This window comes from Pseudorasbora parva, chromosome 7 (assembly GCF_024679245.1).
Source record: "Pseudorasbora parva isolate DD20220531a chromosome 7, ASM2467924v1, whole genome shotgun sequence".
Classification (NCBI taxonomy): Eukaryota; Metazoa; Chordata; class Actinopteri; order Cypriniformes; family Gobionidae; genus Pseudorasbora; species Pseudorasbora parva.
In genome coordinates, this window is record NC_090178.1 from 1,058,659 (window position 1) to 1,079,852 (window position 21,194).

At 37.8% G+C, this 21,194-nt stretch overlaps 2 protein-coding genes across 2 annotated transcripts in view; one reads left to right on the forward strand and one right to left on the reverse strand.

Annotated features, from left to right (window-relative positions):
- Positions 1–2,288: 2,288 nt before the first annotated feature.
- Positions 2,289–19,183, reverse strand: slc39a3 (solute carrier family 39 member 3). The gene is made up of 4 exons (XM_067447735.1): positions 18,913–19,183; positions 13,035–13,184; positions 3,389–3,519; positions 2,289–3,093 (listed from the first exon to the last, which is right to left on the reverse strand). The coding sequence occupies exons 2-4, from the start codon at positions 13,144–13,146 to the stop codon at positions 2,494–2,496; spliced, it is 843 nt and encodes a 280-aa protein (XP_067303836.1). The 5' UTR covers positions 13,147–13,184; positions 18,913–19,183; the 3' UTR covers positions 2,289–2,493.
- Positions 19,184–19,762: 579 nt separating this feature from the next.
- The window catches only part of creb3l4 (cAMP responsive element binding protein 3-like 4), a 9,902-nt gene continuing 8,470 nt past the window's right edge, over positions 19,763–21,194 (forward strand). Inside the window, exons 1-2 of the mRNA XM_067447736.1 lie at positions 19,763–19,941; positions 20,870–20,965. Coding sequence (XP_067303837.1) covers positions 19,894–19,941; positions 20,870–20,965 — 144 coding nt within the window. The 5' untranslated portion in view covers positions 19,763–19,893. The remainder of the gene's footprint in view (positions 19,942–20,869; positions 20,966–21,194) is intronic.

The following is a 21,194-nucleotide window of genomic DNA, read 5'->3' on the forward strand; positions in this document are numbered from 1 at the left end:
CGATCTTGACCACATTGAGACGCGTTTAGCTGAATACGAATACATTTTGTATTGCATCGGCTTTTCAAACAGGCGGATTCTGTGTTTTTGGAGACTGAAACTGAGACTTTTTAAAACTGATTCAAAAGTATATTTCTATCCGTATATTTGGTGACACGATGATGTCATGTGTAAAACGCAGATGGACTAGCTATTATTGGTTTTATATGTAGCTGGAGAAAGTAACGTTAGCTTCATAAGGTAATATGCCACTATCTTGGTCAATTAATATAAGGTGACCGTCACTTTTATCATATGTTAATACTAGCTACATATAATATCGATTTAATAATGATCTACTTATTCATATATCTCTGAGTTCCAAAATAAATGTTTATTAGATTGATTGATGAACGTGGGGAGCGACACAGCGCGTGTTCCAATGAACAACGTATTGCAGGTGCTGGTTCTCTCATTTACTGTTTTATGTTGGTAATGATAAACTAAATTGAAATGTATTTCCTTATTGAACAGTTGATATACAGAATGTTCGACAATCGCGGATGCCATGTCAATATATCTATAATTTGAGTAACTCAAATTATGATGCGCGGTTAATATGTCAACATAGCCTACCAACTTATAGGTGTGTTGGCACAGCGACCGCCCGCACAACATTCCGTCTCGCACATTAGCTAACATTACTGATAAGTTTGTTAAGTAACGGTAGCTCGCTGCTATTTCATTAGATTGGCATTACATAACGTGAAAAGCCGTAACTAAACTTAACAATAATAGAGATGTAATATAACAATTACCTTGTCAGTGAACATGTTTTCTGCTGGAGATGCCAGATTCGCTGGTTGACAGTGGCAATAATGACAACAACTCCCATGAGCCCACGCACTTTCCCGACGTCATCAAAGTACGTCTGTTGTTATTATTTTGAATGAGTGACCCCTAGTGGCCAAAAGTTGCATACTGCACGTTTAACCTGATTTAACTAAATGGCATTGAATTCACTTTACGTTAAAAAAAAATTACGTTTACCGAAATAAACAATGTTAATTAAATTCAACATAACCAAATTGCGTGGAACCTGTTGACATAAAAAAAATTAAGTAAACACAACGTAACACACACACAACAGAAGAACTCACACACACAACCGAAGAACTGACACACACTCAAACACACACACAACCGAAGAACTGACACTCTCACACACACACACACACAACCGAAGAACACACACACACACATGCACACAACCGAAGAACTCTCACACACACAACCGAAGAACTCACACAACCGAAGAACTGACACACACTCACACAACTGAAGAACACACACACAACCGAAAAACTGACACACACACACACAACTGAAGAACCGGCACACACACAACCGAATAACACACACACACACACACACACAACCAAAGAACTGACTCACTCACACAACCGAAGAACTGACACACACACAACCGAAAAACTGACACACACACACACACACAACCGAAGAACTGACACACACACACACACACAACCGATGAACCGACTCACTCACACAACCGAAGAACTGACACACACACACAACCGAAGAACCGACTCACTCACACAACCGAAGAACCGACTCACTCACACAACCGAAAAACTGACACACACACACACACACAACCGAAGAACTGACACACACACACACAACCGATGAACCGACTCACTCACACAACCGAAGAACTGACACACACACACAACCAAAGAACTGACTCACTCACACAACCGAAGAACTGACACACACACAACCGAAAAACTGACACACACACAACCGAAAAACTGACACACACACACACACACACACAACCGAAGAACCGACTCACACACACAACCGAAAAACTGACACACACACACACACACAACCGAAGAACTGACACACACACACACAACCGATGAACCGACTCATTCACACAACCGAAGAACTGACACACACACACAACCAAAGAACTGACTCACTCACACACACACACACAACCGAAGAACTGACACACACACACACACACAACCGATGAACCGACTCACTCACACAACCGAAGAACTGACACACACACACAACCGAAGAACTGACACACACACACAACCGAAGAACCGACTCACTCACACAACCGAAGAACCGACTCACTCACACAACCGAAGAACTGACACACACACACACACTCACAGAGAGAGAGAAAGAGAGAGAGAGAGAGAGAGAGAGAGAGAGAGAGAGAGAGAGAGAGAGAGAGAGAGAGAGAGAGAGACGGACCAGCCCTCTATTTTTTTAATTTAATTTAATTATGTAATTATAATATTTCTTACTAAAAATACACACACACACAAAATAAAACACAACACAAACTCAGAATAAAAGAACACACACAACAAAACAAAACACACACTCACAATAAAACCAGCGCTTTCTGATTATACTGAAATGTGTGTTTGGTGAAAAGCTTTTCCTCGTTTCTGTCCCAAGACTTTAGACTTTACTGAACAGGACGGCAGTGACCAGAGCAAATCCGGTGAGCAGGAAAGCCACTTTATGGATGCGGAGCTTCGGAGCGGCCGAATCTTGGCTCAGCAGACCCGTGATGGACACGTGGATGAAGACGCCGGCGGTCAGACCCTCGATGGTGCAGCGCAGAAGCTGGAGCTGAGGGCTCGGGATCATCCCGGATAGAGCCAGACCCATCCCGATCCCAGCCGGACCGGCGCCGGAGAACAGGAGCAGGCATGCGGACGCCAGCGGATGGCGGAGGCCATGATGGATGAGCCGCGCGGAGAGAGCGAACGCCATCAGCCCTTCATGGAGGAGCAGCGGGAAAAACGTCCGGAGCACCGGCTGCGCTCCGAGGCCCTGCAGGAGAGCCCACACACACACACACAGCTCCAGCAGGAACAGGTGCAGGCCCGCCTGACTCTTCCCGGACTCTGACCGGAAGCTGCCCGGAGCCTCTAAGAGCGCCTGCTTTTCCCGAGGGATGCCGGAATGCTCCCGGACCGCCAGCAGCATCTGCTCCGACACCAACACCAGCAGGAAGCCCATCGCCAGGATGAACTCGGCCAGCGGGAAATGGAGCTGCGCAGACGGAGACGAACACCACGAGTCAACACAAGCTAAAGGCTAGAAATCAGGAAAACAGGGAAATAGTCCTCCTGTGCAGATCTATGGAAGCACGTTTTCCGACAACTAAATAAATTCAATTTTCAATTTTAAATAAAACAATAAAAAGAGTAATAGCGACTTTTTATCTCAGAATTCTGACTTGATATAAATTCACAATTCTGACTGAAGTTAGATATGTGACTTTATATCACGCAATTGTGAGAAAAAAGTTAGAATTGTGATTATATCATAAATCAATGAGACTCACGGCGAGGCCGAGCCGGCTGAAGGTCTCTCTGCTGTGGTTCAGGTAATCTGGCAGAAGCTCCAGCAAACAGCAGGACAGAAAAACCCCGCCAGACAAACACGAGGCCAGACTCACGACCAGCGGCCGACTGCCTGCAACACACACACACACACACACACACACACACACACACACACACACACACACACACACACACACACACACACACACACACACACACACACACACACACACACACACACACACACACACAGAGCAAAACTCTTCAGAACACTCACAAACAGATGGTGGAATATTATGGAGCTAGAAAAATGACAAACTGAATTTGAATTGTATAAATCTGAATTATTGACATTGATTAGTGTAATATAAAAACATTGAATATTATGTTGCATTTTACATAGTTCAGAATTTGAATTTTTAAATGTTGAATATAGAACATTTGAAATTGAACACATCGTAAATGTTTTTATGTCGAAATCTTATAGACATGTATTTTCAAACAGCAGATATTTTGTTCTGAATTAATCGACTGGAAATATTAAATTTTAGAAAATACAGATTCAAGATTTCAGATGAAGAAGAAATTCAGATCATCAAATTCCCTATTCTATAATTCAGATCATCAAATTCCCTATTCTATAATTCAGATCATCAAATTCCCTATTCTATAATTCAGATCATCAAATTCACTATTCTATAATTCAGATTATCAAATTCACTATTCTATAATTCAGAACATCAAATTCACTATTCTATAATTCAGATCATCAAATTCACTATTCTATAATTCAGATCATCAAATTCCCTATTCTATAATTCAGATCATCAAATTCCCTATTCTATAATTCAGAACATCAAATTCACTATTCTATAATTCAGATCATCAAATTCACTATTCTATAATTCAGATCATCAAATTCCCTATTCTATAATTCAGATCATCAAATTCCCTATTCTATAATTCAGATCATCAAATTCACTATTCTATAATTCAGATCATCAAATTCCCTATTCTATAATTCAGATCATCAAATTCACTATTCTATAATTCAGATCATCAAATTCCCTATTCTATAATTCAGATCATCAAATTCCCTATTCTATAATTCAGATCATCAAATTCCCTATTCTATAATTCAGATCATCAAATTCACTATTCTATAATTCAGATCATCAAATTCCCTATTCTATAATTCAGATCATCAAATTCCCTATTCTATAATTCAGAACATCAAATTCACTATTCTATAATTCAGATCATCAAATTCACTATTCTATAATTCAGATCATCAAATTCCCTATTCTATAATTCAGATCATCAAATTCCCTATTCTATAATTCAGATCATCAAATTCACTATTCTATAATTCAGATCATCAAATTCCCTATTCTATAATTCAGATCATCAAATTCACTATTCTATAATTCAGATCATCAAATTCCCTATTCTATAATTCAGATCATCAAATTCCCTATTCTATAATTCAGATCATCAAATTCCCTATTCTATAATTCAGATCATCAAATTCCCTATTCTATAATTCAGATCATCAAATTCCCTATTCTATAATTCAGATCATCAAATTCCCTATTCTATAATTCAGATCATCAAATTCCCTATTCTATAATTCAGATCATCAAATTCCCTATTCTATAATTCAGATCATCAAATTCCCTATTCTATAATTCAGATCATCAAATTCCCTATTCTATAATTCAGATCATCAAATTCCCTATTCTATAATTCAGATCATCAAATTCACTATTCTATAATTCAGATCATCAAATTCCCTATTCTATAATTCAGATCATCAAATTCCCTATTCTATAATTCAGATCATCAAATTCCCTATTCTATAATTCAGATCATCAAATTCCCTATTCTATAATTCAGATCATCAAATTCCCTATTCTATAATTCAGATCATCAAATTCCCTATTCTATAATTCAGATCATCAAATTCCCTATTCTATAATTCAGATCATCAAATTCCCTATTCTATAATTCAGATCATCAAATTCCCTATTCTATAATTCAGAACATCAAATTCACTATTCTATAATTCAGATCATCAAATTCACTATTCTATAATTCAGATCATCAAATTCCCTATTCTATAATTCAGATCATCAAATTCCCTATTCTATAATTCAGATCATCAAATTCCCTATTCTATAATTCAGATCATCAAATTCACTATTCTATAATTCAGATCATCAAATTCACTATTCTATAATTCAGATCATCAAATTCACTATTCTATAATTCAGATCATCAAATTCCCTATTCTATAATTCAGATCATCAAATTCCCTATTCTATAATTCAGATCATCAAATTCCCTATTCTATAATTCAGATCATCAAATTCCCTATTCTATAATTCAGATCATCAAATTCCCTATTCTATAATTCAGAACATCAAATTCACTATTCTATAATTCAGATCATCAAATTCACTATTCTATAATTCAGATCATCAAATTCCCTATTCTATAATTCAGATCATCAAATTCCCTATTCTATAATTCAGATCATCAAATTCACTATTCTATAATTCAGATCATCAAATTCACTATTCTATAATTCAGATCATCAAATTCACTATTCTATAATTCAGATCATCAAATTCCCTATTCTATAATTCAGATCATCAAATTCCCTATTCTATAATTCAGATCATCAAATTCCCTATTCTATAATTCAGATCATCAAATTCCCTATTCTATAATTCAGATCATCAAATTCCCTATTCTATAATTCAGATCATCAAATTCCCTATTCTATAATTCAGATCATCAAATTCCCTATTCTATTATTCAGATCATCAAATTCCCTATTCTATAATTCAGATCATCAAATTCCCTATTCTATAATTCAGATCATCAAATTCCCTATTCTATAATTCAGATCATCAAATTCACTATTCTATAATTCAGATCATCAAATTCACTATTCTATAATTCAGATCATCAAATTCACTATTCTATAATTCAGATCATCAAATTCCCTATTCTATAATTCAGATCATCAAATTCACTATTCTATAATTCAGATCATCAAATTCACTATTCTATAATTCAGATCATCAAATTCACTATTCTATAATTCAGATCATCAAATTCCCTATTCTATAATTCAGATCATCAAATTCCCTATTCTATAATTCAGATCATCAAATTCCCTATTCTATAATTCAGATCATCAAATTCCCTATTCTATAATTCAGATCATCAAATTCCCTATTCTATAATTCAGATCATCAAATTCCCTATTCTATAATTCAGATCATCAAATTCACTATTCTATAATTCAGATCATCAAATTCACTATTCTATAATTCAGATCATCAAATTCACTATTCTATAATTCAGATCATCAAATTCACTATTCTATAATTCAGATCATCAAATTCCCTATTCTATAATTCAGATCATCAAATTCCCTATTCTATAATTCAGATCATCAAATTCCCTATTCTATAATTCAGATCATCAAATTCCCTATTCTATAATTCAGATCATCAAATTCCCTATTCTATAATTCAGATCATCAAATTCACTATTCTATAATTCAGATCATCAAATTCACTATTCTATAATTCAGATCATCAAATTCACTATTCTATAATTCAGATCATCAAATTCACTATTCTATAATTCAGATCATCAAATTCACTATTCTATAATTCAGATCATCAAATTCACTATTCTATAATTCAGATCATCAAATTCACTATTCTATAATTCAGATCATCAAATTCACTATTCTATAATTCAGATCATCAAATTCACTATTCTATAATTCAGATCATCAAATTCACTATTCTATAATTCAGATCATCAAATTCCCTATTCTATAATTCAGATCATCAAATTCCCTATTCTATAATTCAGATCATCAAATTCACTATTCTATAATTCAGATCATCAAATTCACTATTCTATAATTCAGATCATCAAATTCCCTATTCTATAATTCAGATCATCAAATTCCCTATTCTATAATTCAGATCATCAAATTCCCTATTCTATAATTCAGATCATCAAATTCCCTATTCTATAATTCAGATCATCAAATTCCCTATTCTATAATTCAGATCATCAAATTCCCTATTCTATAATTCAGATCATCAAATTCCCTATTCTATAATTCAGATCATCAAATTCACTATTCTATAATTCAGATCATCAAATTCCCTATTCTATAATTCAGATCATCAAATTCCCTATTCTATAATTCAGATCATCAAATTCCCTATTCTATAATTCAGATCATCAAATTCCCTATTCTATAATTCAGATCATCAAATTCCCTATTCTATAATTCAGATCATCAAATTCCCTATTCTATAATTCAGATCATCAAATTCACTATTCTATAATTCAGATCATCAAATTCCCTATTCTATAATTCAGATCATCAAATTCCCTATTCTATAATTCAGATCATCAAATTCCCTATTCTATAATTCAGATCATCAAATTCCCTATTCTATAATTCAGATCATCAAATTCCCTATTCTATAATTCAGATCATCAAATTCCCTATTCTATAATTCAGATCATCAAATTCCCTATTCTATAATTCAGATCATCAAATTCCCTATTCTATAATTCAGATCATCAAATTCCCTATTCTATAATTCAGATCATCAAATTCCCTATTCTATAATTCAGATCATCAAATTCCCTATTCTATAATTCAGATCATCAAATTCCCTATTCTATAATTCAGATCATCAAATTCCCTATTCTATAATTCAGATCATCAAATTCCCTATTCTATAATTCAGATCATCAAATTCCCTATTCTATAATTCAGATCATCAAATTCCCTATTCTATAATTCAGATCATCAAATTCCCTATTCTATAATTCAGATCATCAAATTCCCTATTCTATAATTCAGATCATCAAATTCCCTATTCTATAATTCAGATCATCAAATTCCCTATTCTATAATTCAGATCATCAAATTCACTATTCTATAATTCAGATCATCAAATTCACTATTCTATAATTCAGATCATCAAATTCACTATTCTATAATTCAGATCATCAAATTCCCTATTCTATAATTCAGATCATCAAATTCCCTATTCTATAATTCAGATCATCAAATTCACTATTCTATAATTCAGATCATCAAATTCCCTATTCTATAATTCAGATCATCAAATTCCCTATTCTATAATTCAGATCATCAAATTCCCTATTCTATAATTCAGATCATCAAATTCCCTATTCTATAATTCAGATCATCAAATTCACTATTCTATAATTCAGATCATCAAATTCCCTATTCTATAATTCAGATCATCAAATTCACTATTCTATAATTCAGATCATCAAATTCCCTATTCTATAATTCAGATCATCAAATTCCCTATTCTATAATTCAGATCATCAAATTCCCTATTCTATAATTCAGATCATCAAATTCCCTATTCTATAATTCAGATCATCAAATTCACTATTCTATAATTCAGATCATCAAATTCACTATTCTATAATTCAGATCATCAAATTCCCTATTCTATAATTCAGATCATCAAATTCACTATTCTATAATTCAGATCATCAAATTCAATATTCTATAATTCAGATCATCAAATTCCCTATTCTATAATTCAGATCATCAAATTCACTATTCTATAATTCAGATCATCAAATTCACTATTCTATAATTCAGATCATCAAATTCAATATTCTATAATTCAGATCATCAAATTCCCTATTCTATAATTCAGATCATCAAATTCACTATTCTATAATTCAGATCATCAAATTCAATATTCTATAATTCAGATCATCAAATTCACTATTCTATAATTCAGATCATCAAATTCAATATTCTATAATTCAGATCATCAAATTCAATATTCTATAATTCAGATCATCAAATTCACTATTCTATAATTCAGATCATCAAATTCAATATTCTATAATTCAGATCATCAAATTCACTATTCTATAATTCAAACGCAGAAATTCAGATCGTACAGAACGTCGGCCAGAGGTCATCCTCAGGGAAGAGTAAAGGATGTCAGAAAAGTCCGACGGAGCACCATCTGATCATTTCCTATTAGTAATGGAATAAAGATCAAACGGCACTTTTATATATTTTTTTAGTTTAGTTTAGATTCATGCACGGAAAATGAGATTTCGGCTAGATTTCTAATTTTTCACGCGTTGATTACAAATCGCTGATTAGTAAAGAAAATCTCAGTGTTTGACATCATCTGAATCGTTCTCCAGGGCTGAATCCAAAATGGCCCCCTAAACCCTCCTTCACTATTCCCTACTTTAGTCCAATAATACAGTTAACTTGAACAAGTGAATGAAAATGAGTGTGTGAAGTCGGACATACACTCGTTATTGCGGTGTGGGGTTGAATGAGTGCACTCGAACATGTCCACTATGGTTTCGGACAATGGCTGTCACTCGTTCAAGTTAACTGTATTATTGAGTATACTGTAAAATGATATTTATGGGGAAAAGGGAATACCAATCATTGGTGTATTCATGTCAGAAATACAGTCCCTGACAAAAGTCTTGTCGCTTATCTATTTTCTAGAAATACCTGATATTAACCTGACTTTTAATTAATCAATTGGTGTTAGAAATAGCTCATATGAAAAGCTAAAACCCTCCCAAATGATGTTTAATGCACTGAAATAAATAATTTTCACAGACAAAATATTAATCATTTAATCAAGACAGAAAGGTCAAATTTTGGCAAGACAAAAGTTTTGTCGCCTATACAGAAATTGAACAAATTTACTGCAAATACAAAAATATGTCAGCAAATTAAGTTGTGGTGCTGTGTAGGGGTGTCAACAATAATCGATTCGGCGATGCATCGCGATGCGGGGCATGAACGATTCAGCATCGATGCGGCAAAGTGCCATAATCGATTATGTCACTGTTTATTTTCTGGCGGAAGTTTCAAATACTTCCGGTTCCGAGAGAATAACAACAACAACAAGAGCTGAGGCAGAGGGAGAGGACCGCGATAGACGGGTTATTAAAAACGCGCTAACGACCCGAGGTGTATAGGATTGTACGTATATTTTTTTTGCACAATAATCAATGAATCTATAATGACGAAAAACGCCGCAATTCACCTTTATTCCACAAGGTGGCAATGTCTGATACGCAATGATGAAGTGACGTTTCACTCATAGTTACCGCTGACAGAAAACGAAACAATAATCTGCAAAACTTGAAATGGGTTAGTGATTTACCGCAGAGAGCAAGTACTAAACACAATCACATGTTAGTGTCACTGTCTCTTGATGATGGATGTGCTCAAGAAGCTGTCAGTGATCAAAATATTGATTTTGAAGACGTTGAAAATGAGTTTTGAGAATATGCTGGAGATCGCGAATATGACGCAGATGCTGAATATACTGGTAAACGAGCTCTGACGAGGACAGATGATGATGGTATTAAACATCTGCTCAAACTGAATCCTTCCAAGCTCCAAAAGGGAACGAAATAGGTTTTATTTTATTCTTCTGTAGCTGTTACTCTAAAATCAGGAGTTTTATATATTATCACGACAGGTAGAGGTCTATCCATGTTAAATATAGATCCGGGTCACTAACGACCTGAATATGTAAGAATGTTTGGTGAAACAGTCATGCATTTAAGGGCTAATTGCATTTTATTTAATTACATTTTATTTTATTTAATAACTTTTATGTCAAAGATACAGGAGACACATAGCAGCCAATGCAATCTGTTGTTTAATATCTGCTTGTATCGCCTCATGACTGATGAAAAATTTGCTTTGTGTGCAGTAGAATTTTGATGCATCACAATGCATCGTAGAATCGAATCGAATCGAATCGTTACCTGGTGAATCGTAATCGAATCGAATCGTGAAGGAAGTGCCAATGCACACCCCTAGTGCTGTGAGATCCAAATTTAATATCTTGTATGTATTCCATGAGCTTGAAGGACTGCATCCATGCGGTTTGGCAAGGATTCATACAATTTATTGATGAAGTCATCAGGAATAGCTAAGAAAGCAGTCTTGCATGCCTCCCAGAGTTCATCAATATTCTTTGGTTTCGTCTTCCATGCGTCCTCTTTCATCCTACCCCACATATGCTCAATGATGTTCATGTCTGGTGACTGGGCTGGCCAATCCTGGGGCATCTTGATCTTCTTCGCCTTGAGGAACTTTGATGTGGAGATGGAAGTATGCGATGGAGCACCGTCCTGCTGCAGAATTTGGCCTCTTTTATGGTTGGGAATGTAAGAGGTAGCTAAGATTTCTTGGTATTTTAGACTATTGATGTTGCCTTCCACCCTGCAGATCTCTCGCACACCCCCATACTGGATGTAACCCCAGACCATGATTTTTCCGCCACCAAACTTCACTGTTTTCTGGGTGAATCTCGGATCCATTCGGGCTCCAGTAGGTCTCCTGCAATATTTGCGGCGACTGTGGTGTAATTCAACAGAAGATTCATCTGAAAAATCCACCTTCTGCCACTTTTCCAGCGTCCATCCTTTTAGCAGGCTGTGGGCCTTGGCAAATGCCACACGGTTTTTCAATTGTCTTTTGTTTAGTGCTGGCTTCTGGGCACTGATTCGACCATGGAGGCCATTTCGAGACAGAATCCGACAAACTGTTCTGGTTGACACAGGGACTTCAGGTGACCAGGTCTCGTGGAGCTCTGCTGCAGTGGAAAATGGGCTGGTCTTGGATTTTTGAGCCAGCAAACGGTCCTCTCCAGCAGTTGTCTTGCGGGGTCTGCCTGACCTGGGCTTGTCAAAAACGTCTCCAGTCTCTTCAAATCTTTTTTTTATCCTCTGTACTTGACACTGAGACACATTGAAGGTGTTTGCCACATCAGCAGTGGATCTGGTCTTCAGCCTCTTGATAATCAAAACTTTAGTCTCAGGGTGAATCTTAGGCATGTTTGCAGAGGTCTAGTTGCAGTTGATGTGAAGGTCTAGTGTACTGGGGTTCTTTTTATACCCACGTGAGATCTAATTGATCCATTATTAGTCACAGGTGAAGCTCATATGACAAGGTGACAACACTTATGTCTTTGCAAAAATTGACTCAATGGGCTTTACCCAGCTGTGAATATTAGAATACTTTTTGAAAGTTTAGTTTTTCACTGAAACATTATCACAAAAGCTGGTGGGATTAAAATGAGCCATTTCTTGTAAAAAAATCTTGATTAGAAATATATTTCAGCGGCACTTTAGGTCAATTTGTACACAAGCGACAAGACTTTTGTCAGGGACTGTATAATCAGCTTAAGAAATTGTTTGTACCAACGTCAATAAGACTTTTAAATAAGTAGTGTTTTTTTGTGTGTGTGTGTTTGTGTGTATTGTTTGTTTGTATTTGTATTATGTTTTTGATGTACAGTACAGATCAAAAGTTTATAATATATCACAATATTAAAAAAAATTCTGTATTTTTGATCAAATAAATGCTGACTTGACGAGCAGAAGAAACTTCTTTCAAAAACATTACTAATAGTAATGTGTCCAAACTTTTGGCCTGTACTGAAGTAATGTGTTTGTGGGCACCAGAGTCCAAGACAAATTTCCCCATTGGGGACAATAAAGTTAACTGAATTGAGTCACAGCGCTGAGGGTCAGAGGTCACACCTGCAGCTCGTCGAATCACACACAGTGGGCCGAAGCCACACAGCAGACTGAAGCCCATCATCATCATCATCATCATCATCATCCCTGAGGACCCGACCCAGCCCGACTCCATCAGAACCAGAACCAGCAGCACGGGTCTCTACATCACACCTGAGGCCCAACACACAGATATATTAAGGAGATTTCACCACCTTTACATATTAAACTATGTTATTCCCTTAACTAAAACGAGTTGACACACACCTCTCTCGTCTGCTGCGTTCACACCAAACGCGGATTGAGCGTCAAAATCGCGTCTACCGCGTCTGGTTTGACGCGTGAACATTTTGAATCCATTCGTGAGTCTGCAGCAAATTAGACGCGTGTAGAAATCGAGCATTTGAAGCGAAATAGACGCGCGTTAAAGGCGCTCCAGGTGAAATATGTCCTCAAACACCACTCCGCCTCGTTTCATTTTCAAATAATATATATTAAGCATTAACCGCCACACATGTGGTTCAGCCAACGCACTAACTGGATTATCTTCACTGCGTGTCTATTTAAATAAAATCTAAAGTTATGAAACTTCACTTTGCCCTCAGTCAAAATGATTTGGTAGGCAACAATAGATTAATTGGACCAAAGATCGGCCGTTAGATGTACACAAGATGAAGTATATCTCATGTTTAACCTCTACAGAGACATCTGAGCCGGCGGCAAACGCCAGAAGGACTGGCCGAGGAGAGGCTGCTCTCGCCGGGGTTAACGAGCGCTGATCGCCCGCCGATCGCCTGGAGCTCACGACTCCAAAAACACAAGAGTGTTCTGTTTAAATAGGCTCTGTCTTTATAAGTAAACCGTCTCTTTACCAAGTGACAGCAGCAAGCAGGCTCCTCATTGGTTAACGCGACGCGAATTGACGCCAAAGTTCACATTTTTCAACTCTGGCGTAGACGCGAATTCGCTTCAAACGCGTGAATGCACAAAAAAGCACCACTCGCACAAGACGCTTCAAATTCGCTTAAAACTTGCACGAACTGGACGCGCGAATGAGGCGGAATCGCGTCCATCGCGCCGTGTAAAAGGCGTCCATTTACTTAACATGGAAATCATTCGCTCCAGACGCTCTATTCGCGTTCGGTGTGAACGTACCTTTACGCTGCGTTCACACTTGAAGTTCGGTTAGTTTGGTCCGGACCAAAAAACGAAAACAAATCATATAGTCCTGGTCCGCTTAGCGAACCAAAGGCTGAGGGAGATGCTCACAAACTGATTGGTCGGCTTATATGATGTAGGTGAGCATAGTCAGCTGATTAAACGACGCAGAAAGATCGGTGTATCCAAAATGAGTAACGTTAAAGGGGGGGTGAAACACTCAGTTTCAGTCAGTGTCATGTCAATCTTGAGTACCTATAGAGTAGCATTGCATCCTGCATATCTCCGAAAAATCTTTATTTTTTTTATAATTATATAAGAAAGATGCGCTGTTCCGAGTCTTTCCGAAAAAAGCCGAGCGGGTGGGGGCGTGTCGTGTGAGCGGAGCTAAATAATGACGTGTGCGCGCTGCTGCTATTGTGTTGAGTGCGTCGTAAAGCTGTGTCATCCCTAACAGCGGGAAAAAAACTTTATTGAAAATAAAAATATGGCTTTTAATCAGATACAGCCATACATCTATGATCCGGAATCAGACCCAGAGGCTGCAGTTGAACAGGAGCAGCAGCAAAAACGACTAGAGCAGGACGTCTGTATGTGCTACAAGTTATACACTAACTATATAATATGCTTAGCGGCTTGTGTTATTTACATATTTATACTTGAATTATATCGTCGTATTTTTGTCTTTGAAGGTGTACATGTGGGAAGTGCAGTTGTGCACGTGTGTGTGTGTGTTTACGCGTGGTTTGTGTAGACAGTAAGCGGACTGGTTTTGCACGGCAGGCTAGTGTTTACATAGAAAGACACGGAATAGTAGCGCATTTGAATGAAGAAGCGCGCTTATTTAGTTCAACATATTTCCCCCCTCTTTGTGTATTGTTGTTTGGAGTGCTTTTACAATACACAAACATAAAGTTACACATATAGTGGCCAGCTAAACAAATTTACACGCACTACACATCGCATGCTCCATTGATCAATTAACTGTACGTGATCATGTTTGGGCTACTTGATGAGCATAGGCAAAAACACAGACATTTGAAGCAGTCTCACTCACCGCCTGCGGTTCTAACGTTGGGACCTTTATCGTTGGGACTGCTCCATCCTTCAGCATTAAGCGATCGGAAAATCCGGCGTCGAGCTGGGCCTTGTTTATGAAACAGTCGGCACCGAAATGCAGCGAACAGATATCAACATTCGCGCAACTCAGTTGCTGATCCGGAAAAGCAAATTACATCCACTGTTGCCTTACCGCGGGTTTTTTGGGGAATCTGTGCAGGACTGTCTTGGTCTGGCAACCAAAAACGCACTTTTTTGGTGACATTGTTATGTGCACATCACCTGTCCAGCATCCTACGAGCCAGCGCTTTAATGGGCGTAGCCTGTTGCTTTCGCTCTCTCTCTCTCTCTCTCTCTCTCTCTCTCTCTCTCACGCTCTTCCGGTAGAATTGTCCGTAAGGCCCATACAAGGAAATTCCGCCCCCATTAACGTCAAAGGGGACGCATGATCTCAAAAAACTTGCCGAAACTTATGACTAACCGGAAGTAGTATTTTTGACAAAGAAATACTCCCATCAAACGTCCACCTAAACTTTTGAAACTTTGTCCATGTTTAGTATGGGATTCCAAGTCTTTAACAGTGTAAAAAGATCAGTATGCATGAAACAGCATTTCACCCCCCCTTTAACGTTAGAGGGAAAACGTAGAGCAACGAGGAAGAGCCTCATCAATATTTGGTCAGACGAGCATGTTTCGAAAATGCTAGAAAAACGCACAAAGCAAACCTGGTTCTTCTCATCAGAGGACCTGTGCTGCCCATTAGTCAGTGCAGACGACAGAACGGCCGTCTCTTTTCTGCACAACGGAGGAAATCCTGGAGCTGTGTTGAATGTTTTGAACATTTTATGAGCTCTTCATGAGTTCTCAGCGGGTAAAAATAATGCCACATTTACACGCATTAAATGATGGCGTTTAATCCGCACACAGCGTTGTTCTGAATGTTCGGTAAGCAGCTCCGACGTCATATAAGCCGACCAATCAGGTCGTGAGCGTCTCCCTGAGCCTTTGGTTCGGTAACTTTAGGGTCGCTGTTATTAATGCCAGTGTGAACGCTAAGCAGACCAGGACTATATGATTTGTTTTTGTTTTTTGGTCCGGACCAAACGAACCGAACTAACCGAACTACAAGTGTGAACGCACTAAGAGCACGCACTGAGATGAGAGAGGTGTGTGTCAACTCGTCTTTAGTTAAGGGAATAACAGTTTAATATGAAAAAGCGGTGAAGTATCCCTTTAATACATACATTTAATTAAAAATAATATCTAACATTACTTCAGTAATACTTTCCACATATAACAATTTTTTCACAGTATAAATTGGGTCTGCTAGGGAAAAATTGTATCAATTAAAATAAGATTCACATAAAATATACATTTAAATAAATAAAATCTAACAGTACAGAACTATAGTGAGTCGGGAAAATTTTTATGTAACAATAGAAATTAAATAAAACAATTTTCAAAATAATATTTACTTATAATATTAATTTTCACAGTATAAATTAGGTCTGCTAGGGAAGCAGGTGGGAAAATTAGAGTAAATCTATACAATTAATTAAATTATAATTAATAATATATAAATAAAAATGCACCTAAAGAAATCAGATCTAACGGTCAGAAAACATATTAATAGTGTTGTCAACTGATTAATAAAATAACGAATTAATCACACGGTTTTCTGTAATTAATCATGATTAAAAAGAGTTTTAATATACTGTAATAATTTTACAATTACTCCAAATGAATGTAGAAACAACTCAAAGACAGTATATTTTAAATAATTGCAATCAAGCGCGGAGAAGAGCTTGATTAAACGTTACTGGCGCGTCTTTCTAAATGTGTACACTCTCCTAAAGGATTATTAGGAGCACACACTAATGCTGTGTTTGACCCCTTTCTCCTTCAGAACTGCCTTAACTCTCCGTGGCATTGATCAACAAGCTGCTGAAAGCATTCTTTAGAAATGTTGGCCCATATTGATAGGAGAGCATCTTGCAGTTGATGGAGATTTGTGGGATGCACATCCAGGGCACGAAGCTCCCGTTCCACCACATCCCAAAGATGCTCTATTGGGTTGAGATCTGGGGACTGTGGCGGCCATTTTAGTTCAGTCAACTCATTGTCATGTTCAAGAATCCAATTTGAAATGATTGGGGCTTTGTGACATGGTGCATTATCCTGCTGGAAGTAGCCATCAGAGGATGGGGACATGGTGGTCATAAAGGGATGGACATGGTCTGAAACAATGCTCAGGTCGGCCGTGGCATTTAACCGATGCCCAATTGGCACTAAGGGGCCTAAAGTGTGCCAAGAAAACATCCCCCACACCATTACACCACCACCACCAGCCTGCACAGTGGGAACAAGGCATGATGGATCCATGTTCTCATTCTGGTTACGCCAAATTCTGACTCTACCATCTGAATGTCCAACAGAAATCGAGACTCATCAGACCAGGCAACATTTCTCCAGTCTTCAACTGGCCAATTTTGGTGAGCTTGTGCAAATTGTCGCCTCTTTTTTCTATGTGTAGTGGAGATGAGTGGTACCGGTGGGGTCTTCTGCTGGTGTAGCCCATCCGCCTCAAGGTTGTGTGTGTTGTGGCTTCACAAATGCTTTGCTGCATACCTCAGTTGTAACGAGTGGTTATTTCAGTCAAAGTTGCTCTTCTATCAGCTTGAATCAGTCGGCCCATTCTCCTCTGACCTTGAGCATCAACAAGGCATTTTCTCCCACAGGACTGCTGCAGACTGGATGCTCTTCCCTTTTCACACCATTCTTTGTAAGCCCTAGAAATGGTTGTGTGTGTAAATCCCAGTAACTGAGCAGATTGTGAAATACTCAGACCGGCCCGTCTGGCACCAACAACCATGCCACGCTCAAAACGGCTTAAATCACCTTTCTTTCCCATTCTGACATTCAGTCTGGAGTTCAGGAGATTGTCTTGACCAGGACCACACCCCTAAATGCACTGAAGAACTGCCATGTGATTGGCTGATTAGATAACTGCATTAATGAGAAATTTAACAGGTGCTCCTAATATTCCTTCAGGTGAGTGTATAATGTATATAATGTAGCGCTTTAAAAGTGCAGTGTGTACGTTTTTGCGGCATCTAGTGGTGAGGTTGTGAATTGCTCCTCCCTCCCTTTCGGGGCACATAGAGAAGCTACGGTGCCCACACAGGACAAACGTGGTTATCTGAGACAGCAGAGAGACGCTAGCGCTCTGTAGAGAAAGTTGTCCCTTTAGGGATACTGTAGAAACATGGGGGCACAAAATGGCGGCTTCACTGTAAGTGGACCCGTGGCGTGTGTAGATAGAAACGGCTCATTCTAAGGTAATAAACACATAACGGTCTTTACACACCACTGAAAACATGGGTATGTGGTTGTACATAGGTTGTTAAAACAGTTATTATATATATATATATATATATATATATATATATATATATATATATATATATATATATATATATATATATATGTATGAAGAATGTAAAAAATCCAACAATACAGTACTATACACTCTAAACACGGTGGGATTGTTTATTGTACCCAATTTCTGGGTTAAACATATTAATAACTTTATTTTACATTTCGGGAAGTCCTGATATAAAACACTCATCACTGAACAGAATTCAGAAAGTGAAAACATAATTAAAATAGTTCCTAAAGTACTTACCAATACACAACGGAACGAAGCAGATTCTTTGAGCTTTGTGTTGTTGGATCTTTTCTAGATTAAACTTTTCTTCATGCAATCAAACTAAAACTAAACGAGTCTGAATCATAAGCGTAACACTTTCTACACGAGCTGTGTGTTGCTCGTATTTATTGTGTTATGTAACCGTGTGCTTTTCTGAGTTTTTTCCAGGATAAGGGCTGCACTTCTGGTCCTGTTTTCGGGAAGAGGACGGGTGAGTCACGACATGTTCCGAATCTGATTCACTTTAGCGAGCGAGTCAGTTGATTGAACGATTCAGGCGTTCGATTCATTATAAAGATCCGGCTCAAAAACCATCTGCGAAGTGAGCATCAACATGAGCTGTGCAGAACTTGCCTAAACCTGCGCAAAGATCATCATAAACATACACTTTAATAACAATTTCATCACAGAGGGCGCTATTTAAAAAAACAAAAAAAAACAAGATATATATATATATAAATTAAGTATAATGTTTTACGCGTCATTCGCAATGGAAACCATCCTTCATCAATCGCTATAAAATTATTAAAAATTATTTATACGTAATCACGATTTTAAAAAAAAGTAATGTATACGTAAACCCGACTGTGATTGGTCCATCCTGACCTGCGCGCAGCGCAGCGGAGAACAATAACAGGAATCACGTGACTGCATGTGTCTCTAAAAGCTGTTTAAAATATAAAAGTGATACTGAGAAACTTTAACATACTTTGAAGTGAAATTACACATAGAAGAGTAAACAAAACAAAAACAAAAAAAAATATATATATATATATTTCTGAAGCGGAAGCGCGTGATGATGTGCGATTGGTCAGCGTCTCCCCCAGAGCCCCGCCCACACTCCGAACGCGGATGTGAATTACACCAAACCAAATGAACCAGAAGATCCGGATCTAAACGGGGGAAATATCAGCGAATTATCGCATAATAAACCGAACGTGTGTGTGTGTGTGAAGGATGCGAGAAGGCGATGTTATGCCCGGGGACGTCAGACCCACCGAGCGAGTGAGTAGAACCTGCAGAAAACTGTGGAAAACGCCGTTTGTTTACTGTGATTGATTGACAGCTACACAGCATCAGAGCTGTGCTATAATCTTCATATGTGTCTATGCTAATATTATATCTGTTCTGTAATGTAAAGCTTATTTAGTGAGTTTGGTAAAATAGAGCAAAGGGTGTTTTATTTGATGTATGTGTATTAAAGTAAGCGCAAACCCTCACCAGGATGTGCACATCCTCCTAAAGACATAAGCTCCGCCCCCTTTCGTCACGTGTCACTCTACCTGACAGGTTATTTACGTCTACACTGTAAATACAATGGGGTTTTTAACACTAAAATGGCCAAACCACAGTTTTTTTCCATGGACTGCTCAGTTTTGAGGTCTGTTTTGCTTCCATAACATGTGACTAGTGAAGAGAAAACATGCAAACCTGTTTATTTGAGTGAGAAAGCTCCACTTTAGCAGCGTCACACACACATCTATATCCTCAAGGTCACACAGTACAGGCCACAAGTTTGGACACATCAATATTTGAAATGTTTTTGTAAAAAAAAAAAAAATTCTGCTCATCAAGCCTGCGTTTATTTGATCAAAAATACAGGTTTTTTTTTTAAATATTGTGATCTATTATTACGATTTAAAATAATTGTTTTTCGGTGTATTCTCCTTTAAATGCTGCTTTATTTCTGTGATCAGAGCTGAATGTTCGTTCCTCCAGTCTTCAGTGATCATGATCCTTCAGAAATCATTCTCAGATGAGGATTCATTACGAGTGTTGGACACAGTTCTCTGATTTATAGCCCAGAATCCCCTCAAGAATCCTAAACCTGGCTTTATCTAGTGTTTATGCATATTTAATGAGTGCCTCATTTCCATATTTAAACCTGCCATTGTCAGAAAGTGCTGTGATTGGTCAGCTGATTGTGTTGCAGGAGGCGGTGGAGCTGATCCTGGATCAGTCCTGTGCTGGAGTCGTCTACGGTGGTCTGGACACACACACGGAGGAGTGGAGCATTGAGCCGCGCTGTGTGAGTCGATCTCACACACACACACACACACACACACACACACACACACACACACACACACACACACACACACACACACACACACACACACACACACACACACACACACACACACACACACACGGAGGAGTGGAGCATTGAGCCGCGCTGTGTGAGTCGATCTCACACACACACACACACACACACACACACACACACACACACACACACGGAGGAGTGGAGCATTGAG